Raw genomic sequence first — 11,482 nt, 5'->3', positions numbered from 1 at the left:
CAAAATAATTAAGGTAAAAAAAAAAAATTTAACGCAAAAATAAGTACACCAAGATTTTCGGCCAGCCAGAAGAGAGAACGAAGAGAGAAAAGAAGGAACTAAACCGGGGAAAATAGATAGATAGCTTTTGAGCTTAGATTTTTAGAGAAGGAAAAGCTTGTAGAATTTCTGGTATTTAAAGGGAGTGAGTTAAAAAAAAAGGAGAGGGGGCATTGAAGCTGAAGGAATGTTTTTACAGTTCTATCATCATCATCAGCATTACAATCATCATGAGCAGCAATATAATCATCATTGTTATCTTCCTTTTAAGTATTTATGAGGAGTAACTTTCCTGCGTATGATAAGAAATTAATAATTGCATTGTTGAATTGTATGAGCTCTGCCAAGGTAGCATACCGTAAATCCTTGAATTGAAGCCCAGCAGTTGGCTTAATCTTGGGATGAAGCCCGACTGCCAGAGGCTTTAGTTTGCAAAATTAGCTTAATAAAAGCTCATCTCGAAAAGAAGCCCATTGGCTTCTTTTCAAAATAGCATAGGCTCCTTTTCGAGATAGTAGGTCTACAGTACATACACTGTGCATGAACTTCAGAAAACAAAATAAATTAAAAACAAGCTTGGTTTATGCATTAGTTTAGTAATGCCAGTTATAATACAGATTGATGTTACATCGACCTTATTTATTGTTTAATTGTACAAATTCACAAAATGTACAGCATTCATTTTGAAAAGAAGCCCCCCCGCCCCACACTCATCTTAAGTAGCCAATCTTGGAAATAGGCCCATCAAAAGTTTCCAAAAAAAAAAAGAAGGCCCAGGGCTTCAATTCGAGGTTTTACGCCGCATCTGTGAAATTTTTCTTAGATTATCACGACCCTTGATTATTATCATGTGAAATAAATGTTTGTGTTTTTTTTTCTTGTTAGATGAGTGTTCCTTTACGCGAAGGTGTGCGGGACATGCTAGTAAAACATCATCTTTTCAGCTGGCAATTGTAACACACGAGTGACTGACTGATTGGAAACACTACGTCATCAAACTCATCCAATCATCTCTGAAGAGTTTGCAAAGCGACCAAGTTTAGTTTAACGTCATGCTTTTTTTAGAACGTACGTCGGTGATGGATATTTCGAAACAGGAATGATTGATTAATGAACAATACATAGTGACCCGCGTTTTATTAACAGTAAACTCACAACAAGAGTCTAACTAATTTTCTTTAAAAAAAAACATCTGGAAATGAATGAAAATATGTCATTTTTACGTGAATATATGACGTATAAATTTTTAAGTTTAGCCACATCACGACGTTGATTTAAGAGTACTGTATTGAATATCTTTGTTAAAGTGATAGTCTCTCTTTTTGTGAAACGCCCGTGTGTTATAAAATAAAAATAAAATTGGCGCATCTCTTACCTCCTCACCTACAATTAAAATGTTGCGCGCGGCCTTCTACTTCTTTTTAAAAGCATTCCAGTGTCATTTTAAAGCAAATGGGGGGAAATATGTGATGCTGTTGTGTGATTACCATGTTGAATTTGTGTGAGAATTCAAAAGACGAATTTCACGTCATCTCTTAATTATCATGATATTATTTCTATTAATGATACACACTGCATGCCGAAATCACACATTCAGCCAAATTTACGTGTCGTTCACACGAGAAAAATTTTTCAAGTCATTATTATTACTGCCGATCAATTTGCATTATCATGAACACAGTATCAGGTACAAACTTGGCATATATATTCATGGTCTACCTACTACCATACATTGATTTATCGTATCTATTCGAATAAACGGCCCCTCTAGATCCTCATTAGATATAAACGCCTCCCCCTCGAATAATGTTTTCCTCGAATTGTATAGAAGCAACATGATTATCAACACATTCTATTAATTTTATAGGCCTACTCCAGTAGAATTACATTTTTTTAAATCTGATTGGGATCAGTAAGTCATTACGCAGTAACACATTTTGACGGTAATTATGTGTTGTCCATACAGTGATATTAAAGGGCGTATTCATTTTACTCCAAAAAAATAAATAAATAAACGACACCTTCGAATAAACCGCGTAACGCCTCCCTCGAATAATCTCCCCCTCCTCAAAACACCATTTTCAACAATGAAATCCCGTGGCGTTTATTCGAATAAATACAGTAGTTTATCATCACTAGGACAATTATAATTGATCTCTATCTATTCTGTCTGAATTTGGGTTCGATCCGATGTGAATACAGCTTAGTTCGGTCTTGTGCTTTAGTGCGTTTTACAATAGACCTTTCCGGAGTGTCAATCAAACTTAACAACTGACCAATCAGAACAACGCTAGGAATACGCGCGCGTCTCACAAACACATGTGTTGTCCCACAAACGCACGTGTTTGCGTATGTTATAGCATTGTCGTCTTGTTGGACCTTAGCAACAAAATCCAATGGGCGGGGCTTAGCGGAAAGGTCCATTGACTGTGCAAAGTGTAATCTTCCAATATTTGCTTTCAGAACAACACGTTCTAAAAAAAAAAACCAGAACAACAACCAGAACAGTGAATTTCCGGAGGAATCTAAATAATAAAACAGTATCTGAATACAATCCTTCTACGCCTATATTTGTTTTAAATGAAACTGCATGTCCTAACCAAACAGCGAATATACGAAAGAATATAGAATAATATATTTATTTGAATAGAATCTTAGGCCAACTGTGTTTGTTTTTAAATGAAGGACAACACGTCCAGAATAAATATAACCGAACAATGGATTTCCGGAAGAAAGTAATTAATTCATATTTGAATATTTCATAATATAATAATTGTTTGATTTGAAACCGTTGTGTTTTCTCGGCTACAACTTGGATGTCACGATATTTCTTACAGAAAGAGAACTCTCGTGTTTTCCAACCCATCGACTTATCAAACAGCTACAGTAGTGCGGCTCATGACCTCACAGGCGTTTAAAGTATCTTTTTGTAAAATATGTTTTCTTTGTGTATTATTGATATTATTTATAAATTGTTTAGTATTACATCTCAATTCTACAATGACTACCGATTTTATCTATGGATCAATAAATGTTTATCGTATCTTACTTTGTAGGTCTATTTCTATTTATTTATAGGCCGTGGATTGCCAATGATATATCAATGCCCTACTCGTATAGGCAGCAAACCCTTTCCACAAGACAAACATTAAACACAAGATGCTATACATAAACCGTGAGGCTCATTATTATGCTAAAGCTGTATTCACATCGGATCTGAAACGAAATTCAGACCGTGTTTCCGAAGCGCTGAACGCCAACGTCCCTATTCTTATACACTGATTCGATTTCTCATCGGTTCCTCGGTAGACCTTCCGATCCGAAATTATTTGCATTCTGTGTGAACTTTTAGTTTGCGGTAAAACATGGATTCCATAAAATTGCTACACTCTCGACAACTTTCGGCGATATTGATTGGTCGCAGTGGCGTAACGCCTGTGCGCTCGTGCGGCGGTCCGCAGGGACCCCTGACCCATATGGGCCCCGACGAGGCCCCTAACCGCATGATTTTCCGATCTAGCACCCTGACCAAAAAGGACTTTGTTGATATATAACCGCATAATGTGTCTGACATCGACTGTATATCATATTATATCCAGTGCAAATTAAAGGAGACCTCTAAATTTGTAAATTTTAAGTCTGTGAATGCCATTTCCGGCCCTCTAGAGATGCCGTAATTATAAGTTTCCTTACCTCAGCCCCAACCGCAGTGAGGCTGAGGTGTGGTATCGACCCTTTGTCAGTGAAGTCTCTCCCTGGGCCATATTAAACATTTCTTAATTCGCCACATATCATATATAGGCCTAATTTATTTTGTCGTTAAAAACATAATAAAAAAAGGAGCACATGTAAAATCACACAATGGAATTGACGACCGGGACCCAAAAGGCCCCCACTTCCAGAGAGCCACAGGGCCCCCGGCCAAATCGTTACGCCACTGATTGGTCGGGGACAGCTGCTATGCATTGCAGCGATTGCATTGAAAACACTAGTGTTTTGGCGATATTTAAACCTATGGCTCTTGTTAGAAGGAGAGAATCATAACCGTTGACTTAACGATTATCATAATTGTTGACGAAATTAAAACGAAAACATTTTAATTTCGTTGTCTATGATTTAAGTAGGCATACGTTGTTACCTTTAATTGCAAATTTGAATGCGAATATTTTCATTGGAATAGATGTAGTACAAGTACAAACATGTGACAATACATATGATTTACTTATAATTTATTGGTACGATATGACAACATCGTACCCATATATGGATATAACAGGGTATCATCATGCCCATATATGGATATGACATGCATCATGCTCATTTGCGTAAGGTTGCTTCCACACATAAGATCACCTTAACATTCCAAAGTGTACACACACACACGCGTCAGCTCGAATGCGTAAATGCAAGCGTAAGAAGCGGAAGTTGCGTCAGTGCTCTCGTTCAGAGTTCATGCTAATGATTGAATGTTTGAAAGAATTACTAAAGGGAAATCCCCATTCGTTGACCCAGTTACACGCTTATGATTATTCTTTGCAATAGGCCTAGAACTAGATACTTGAAATGAGCTGGTAACCAAATTGCAAGATTTTGAAATAGAAAATGGTCTTGTAACTACGCAAACACTTAACTTGTTTCGAATTGTATTGGAAGTTAATTTTTTATCATTTTAAATGTGTAGTTTTACTTAATAGGGTATGTGGACAGTTACTAAATTCAGCTGGCATTTTATAATAATAATAATAATAATAATAATAATAATAATAATAATAATTGTATTATCTTGTCTGATCACACAGTACTTGTGTACATTTTATGCACAATATTTGCTAGATTTTTTTTTAAATCACGTGGCCTGTGTATTTCGAAATGATTTGTGTACATTTAAAAAAAACCCATTTTAACCAATAGCTTATAGGAACTACTCGTGTTGCTGTTATTCAATAATGGCTTTGCAGACGTAGGAATTTAACATAGCGTCAATATTCCAACACCGTATCATTACATTATTATAGACAAGTTAACAACTGCCACTATTCATGTGACAGACAGTTATCGACAACTTGTATGATGTATGGACAAGTCCTAAATCCTGTTGTCATTATAATTGTAATCATATTGTTTTGTCTGATCACACAATGCTTGTGTACTTTTTATGCGCAATATTTGCTGGAGTTTTTAAATGGGGCCTGTGAAGTTCGAATGATTTTGCGTTTCTAATGGCTATTCAGCCGTAGGAATGACATTTAACATAGCGTCAATATTCAAACACCGTATCATTGCATTATAGACAAGTTATTAACAATAGTGTTGCCAATCTGAATGCCTTTCGAACAAACATCCCAGCATCATTAGTGCCACTATTTCATGCGACCGACAGTAATCGACAACTTGTACGTGTAACAGTGACAAGCCATTAGTTACATGTCATGATGAAGAAAATATTCTGAATAAGGCTTAGTGTGGAGTTTTCATATTGAGATTTCGGAACTTTATGAAGACGATAACAAACACGAATACGTCATCCTTATTATCGTCATTTGTGCCTAAAAATTTCTTGACAATACATATACTCGAGCTGAATACGATCGTCGTAAAAAGCATGGGTGGTCTACGCTGTGACAGGTATGCCACTAAAAAGAATGGACATTTGATGACGTATTCGTTATCGTAAGCCTGCGAAACCTCTCTAACATTCGTTAGAACAGGATTACAACAGGAGTTGGACCTAGAATCATGTTATTAAAAAGAAATTTGCATCTGTATCTGAATCACCAAGTTATAAACTTCAGTCCAATACACGGCGGTAGTATTACGAAATGACGTATTAAATATACGTTTGATATACTGTATTTAATAGGCCTATCTGCAGCTTCTTTCTCAATGTATTCTCTTTGCTATGATTAACGATGTTTTTACTCATTAGTTTTAACGAGTTTGTGTTTGCAGGCAGAATTATGATTAATCATTAAAAAATATCTTTTGACAGACATAAAGATCGCGGTAGCCTACATATGTATTTTTGTCTTACAATTTTAAGTGTTCTAATATTGTGACCATTAATTTCCTGCTAGACAACAAACAATTAACGTACAGTAGTTTTTTTGTAATGAACCGTATGGTTTTTAAACGTAATTACTGATTTGATGTTCGATCATCGATCGTCGATGTGTTAACGTCATTTTGATTCGGACTGCACTATGCCCTGACGAAGTGAGCCGCCACCTTGTTGATGTAGCCTCAGCTGTCAATTATCTTCTAGCTCCCACCCACCACCACCCCACCTCCTACCACTGAAGGTGAACGCCGAGTAGAGCTTTAATTCTGCATCTATCCAAGTTGATTTTTAATACCTAAATTATTAAGCTTTGGGACCTGGAAATTTAATGTGGTGTCTCTTGTGTGTTCACATCATAGAGGGTTTAGATTTGTGTTATAAGATTGAAAATTGTTTTTGGTGCTTCGAAAAAGAAATAGTCTCGAATTAGAGGGTGCACTGTATATATTGAGGCGTGCAGGAGGGGGACCCGGAAGGCGATAATTCACATTACATGTACAGAAAGTTTGCGGCCTGCAGCGTAATATTATTAACATTTTGGATCTCTTTTAAAATGATCGGTGGAGGTGTCTCAGTCGATTATTTAGGTACTCAAATATATTTGAAGCTTTATTTGTAGTTGAATTTGTATGACATTAGGATGGATCATAAAAATGGTATGCGTTCCTTCTTTTCTATCTTTATTGATCATGCGAGATAACACGGATGTATAATCATCGTTCTACTTCGAAAAATTTGGTTTGTTTAATTCTTTAGGTACCGGTACTGGTATGGGCATTTATAATGCGCCTCTTTCTTGCGTTTATAAAGCGCAGTTCCTTAAAGTAGGCCTAGTATCTTTGCTTAAAGGTCAGTTTGTTTGCCACAAACCATATTTTAAATAATGGGTCGTATTTTTTAAAAGAATAATTCTTCTTCAGCTGAGTTACCGCTTTCAACATTTTGATGGTTATGCAACTTGATTGGTACAACATGGCCATACAGTGTTCCTGGTTTGGTGCTTTCTGATTTGATATTATATTCCTTTGGATTTTTTTAAATTTATGTACTTAAAAAGAATACACAGATGGATGGGTGAGTGACTTAACAGGCTAGCGGACCAGCCTCAAAAGCGTCAACAAATCTAAGCAGGCACCAAACTTGCAGGCATGTGGTTCCAATCACAATCCTATGGCATCATCAACCTCTTTACAGACATTTATTATATCATGTACAAATAATTAAAACAATGGTCCTAATTTGTGTTTACGATCTCTGCGCATTGTCAAGGTTTGACAAATGTGTGTGATGTGCTCATTTATCGGCATGATGATGTCATATGTACGTAATTATGTAAATTGTTTATTGTCAGTTATCACTTCTTGAATATTTAAATTAAATGAATAAATGTTGGTATACGCTCACAATATCATAGCAGAGACATGTAGCCAAATATGACATCCTTAATATAGGCATAATGATAAATTATTATTCCCATATATGGGCATAATGATAAATTATTATTCCCGTAAGTTTGCGGCCTGCAGCGTAATATTATAATGCATAACATTTTAAATCTCTTTTAAAATGATTGGTGGTAGGTGTCTCAGTCGATTTATCGGCATGATGATGTCATATGTACGTAATTATGTAAATTGTTTATTGTCAGTGATCACTTCTTGAATATTGAAATTGAATGAATAAATGTGCATAATGTTAAATTATTATTCCCATATTATTATTATTCCCATATATGTGCATAATGATAAATTATTATTCCCATATATGGGCATAATGATAAATTATTATTCCCATATATGTGCACAATGATAAATTATTATTCCCATATATGGGCATAATGATAAATTATTATTCCCATAATATTATGTGCATAATGATAAATTATTATTCCCATATATGGGCATAATGATAAATTATTATTCCCATATATATGTGCATATTGATAAATTATTATTCTCATATTTGAGCATAATGATAAATTATTGTTCCCATATGGCATAATGGTGTAATAAGTTAGTAATACGTAATTCATACCGATACCCATATATTTCACAGGTTTGAATTGCATAAAATTTTATATTGTGGATAGTTTCAAAATGTGGGAAACATATTCAGTTAAAATATTGAATTTCTCATCCAAGAGATCAAATAAATTATCAACTCCAAATGCGACAGATTTCAAAACAATTTACGAACATTTTATTACACAATCCATAAATTGATTACCAGCCAATTTAAATGGTATATATAAAAGAAAATAGGAACGGTTCTGTTTATACAACAGTTACTACAGACGCGTACATATATATTTGTTTATACATATGTTAATTTGTGAGGATAATATTTTTCCGTTCCATTTCAACTGCAGGCTGAACCATGGAGTAAAATGTACAAAGTAAGCAACTTAAACTGAATTCAAATTAGATTTTATTGTTCAATCTTATTAGCGCAAAGCAGCTGGCTGCCTTTAATGGATGAAGATGTAGACCGGATGTACATAAGTAAATTTCTAGCGCCTGTGTCATGCCAATTTAGGTACCATTGCCAAATTACATTCCGAATTTAATTTAGTTGATATCAATGCATTTTACAGACAATATGAGGACGAATTTTTCTTCGTTTACCTAATTTATACAAATCGAATTATTTACGACGGAATACAAATTGAATGTGTTTTATTAATTTTGATTTATGTTTAGTCGAATAGATGTCGTTATAGCGTGTCTTGTTTTGAAAGAAATACAACGTGTATCATATAAATTTAGTAAGCAAAATCAGGGGAAAAAAGTCCATTCACAGAATGGTAAACAAAAAGAAGATGCACATGTCGGCAATTGTACCCGTAATGCTATGACACCGCTCATCGGGGGGTGGAGGGTGGTTCATTGATTTCTGGGGGTCCAAATTCATATCTATCTGGGGACGCTTAAGTAAAGATACCGGAAGCTCGGATATATTTTATATGTATATTCATTCTTTCGGCCTGTTATGTTTTAATGTGTTGTTGGTGTTTGGTTGTCCGTTACTGTTGAGCGTAGTTTTATCAACACGACCAATGTTTTTTTTTTTATATGTTTACTTTATTTTATATCGCAAATAAAGTCGTAAATATATGTTTTTGATGAGGAATGAATTCTGTACACGATGAGGAATTAAATAGCACCAATATTTGCATAGATGGTCTATAAACTTTCATATAATTTCAGGGGAGTTGCAATTTGTATATATTTTCAATTAGTTCGCTACGAGTCATTTTATAAGCAAAAACAACTTTATGGATTATCAATTAATTATTGAGAATAGTACTGGTGTACCGGAACTGCGAAGCTGTGGTAAAGGTGACTGCTAAGCCTATTTAATTCGGCCTTTCTGTTGTCTGTTAAAGCGGTTAAAGGTAAAGATTTTGTCGCCAAATATCACAGAGAATTCTACCGCATCCCGCTTAGGTTCGGCCTAGCCATAATTCAATATGAATACCTTAGGTCGGGGGAGGAGGAGGCAGTCAAATTTACTGGGGAGGGGGCAAACAGAAATCCCTGACACCGCTCTTAATTGGTAAAGAACAAGTTCGAAATAACAAGATCGTATTAATGCGGGGTGGAGCGTCGTTCGTAGGGTGGCGGAAGTATTGTGCGGAACTGTCGGATATCGTTGTGCGATGTATTAAACGCAGTGTGCTTTTTTATTTTGCTTTGAAGTTGAGAACACTGATTGTTTTGCAACTCTAATTCTTTAAATGTATTAAAATATTAGGGCCAGTGGCCTATTTATTGATGATGAATAAAGCCCCATTTAGGCGCCGCCGAACGAAGAGTGCTTCGACTAAACCATCACCAATTTCTGATCTTCAAGCACTGAGCCTTCCAGCGGCTTATTCTTTCAATTTCGCCCAGTGTTCGTGTCTTTAAATGAACGTAATTATTTTGAATTTAAAATAGGAATATTGTCTTTGGTGAAAGTAAAAAGATTGAAGCAGTTCGTTTTTCAGTGATTTTAGACTTTCTACTACAAAAATCCATAAATGCATTACTAGCCAGTTCAAAGGTCTATACAAAAATAGGGCACTTTCTATTGCGCGACCACGTGGCCTTACGTCGGATTCATTTATTTTGTCCGTGATCGTTCTACAATCTATGCACAAACTACGTTACGTCATTATGCCCCAATGCATAATCGGTGTTCTTTTAATTTCCCCTATTGTCGAGGAAAAAGATTAAACTAAATATGTAAAGTATGCAGTGTTTTCAAGACAGTATCCCGTATAGAAGCTTTGTTGATTATGAAAAATACATTTATCAATAGAAATCAAATACCATACATAAGCTAAAGGTCTCTAAGTCTATGCACATTTTATTCAACATATCTTATAACCTGGCCTACAAGATTAACGTTTACAGTAAAAGTGGATTTATTGAAGGGGAAAGCATTTCCCCCGATAAACCAATACAAGAAATATAAAGTAGAAGGGAGGAAGAAGACCCATTTTTGGACGTCACTTTTTAAAGATTAGGTCGATATGCTCGTAATAGATTTCAATGAAACAAAAATAATTGAGACAGCGGAAATTGAAACCCAACGGAAATGATAAAACTATGTATTTTTTTTTACTTGGCCTTAAGCTTTGCACGCACTGCGTCAACTGATGCACTGGCGGTCGGCTGACGAATCCGTCTGCTTGGCAAGTTGAGGAGGGGAAGGGTGTTGGTGGCCCTTCCTCGCGCACCTATCAAGCATATAATTGGCGGAAAAAGACAAACGAGGATGATGTGCCTTATTCAACGAGCCCTACAACCGCTGCACCAACACGCTCTCACAAAATAGGCCTACATTCTGAAGTCCCGTCCAAAGACTATTAAATTTTATTTTACAAAAGCATGTGACAAAACAAAACGAGCGCGTATTGGTTGTCAAGCAATTTTGTATTCTTTACCACACAAAAAGTCCTTAACAACAACAGCGCGTATTTTGACGCGCTTTCTTGATTTCACTAACTAACATAATCTACTTTGATTGTGTTAGTTCGTGATGTGAGCAACGAAATATGGTCATGACCATAATTATATAGGCACATCATGTCTATGTATGTGCATACAACAGTGATAACCTTGACAGAGATTTTGTGCTAATTTGTAGGCTATAAATTCAACCAGGGTTGGGTGGCTGATCTAATTCTATTTAAACTTTATATAATTAACATTTTGTACTCAGCACTCACGCAGTAGTAAATTAACGTCGATGACATACGGTCGTGAGATTACCACTTAAGCAAATTAATGCAATTTTTATTGAATCGATAATGATTTAGCCCAGCGGCAAAACAAAGGGAAAAATATGCCACTTTTATTATTAATCATGAAGATTAATGTGTATAATTTATGTATATAG

The 11,482-nt window shown here is 35.5% G+C and overlaps 1 protein-coding gene across 4 annotated transcripts in view; it reads left to right on the top strand.

Annotated features, from left to right (window-relative positions):
* The window catches only part of LOC117123795 (small G protein signaling modulator 3 homolog), a 68,796-nt gene extending 67,390 nt beyond the window's left edge, over window positions 1–1,406 (top strand). For all 4 annotated transcript variants that reach the window (XM_033269816.1, XM_033269818.1, XM_033269813.1 and 1 more), the window contains one exon: window positions 925–1,406. In XM_033269816.1, coding sequence (XP_033125707.1) covers window positions 925–996 — 72 coding nt within the window. In that variant the 3' untranslated portion in view covers window positions 997–1,406. The remainder of the gene's footprint in view (window positions 1–924) is intronic.
* Window positions 1,407–11,482: the final 10,076 nt, after the last annotated feature.

The sequence above is a fragment of the Anneissia japonica genome, unplaced genomic scaffold (assembly GCF_011630105.1).
Source record: "Anneissia japonica isolate Jap-2015-1 unplaced genomic scaffold, ASM1163010v1 scaffold287629_len218694_cov150, whole genome shotgun sequence".
In the NCBI taxonomy this organism is placed as follows: Eukaryota; Metazoa; Echinodermata; class Crinoidea; order Comatulida; family Comatulidae; genus Anneissia; species Anneissia japonica.
Note: the sequence above shows the minus strand (reverse complement) of the source record. Positions and strands in the feature narration are given on the sequence as shown.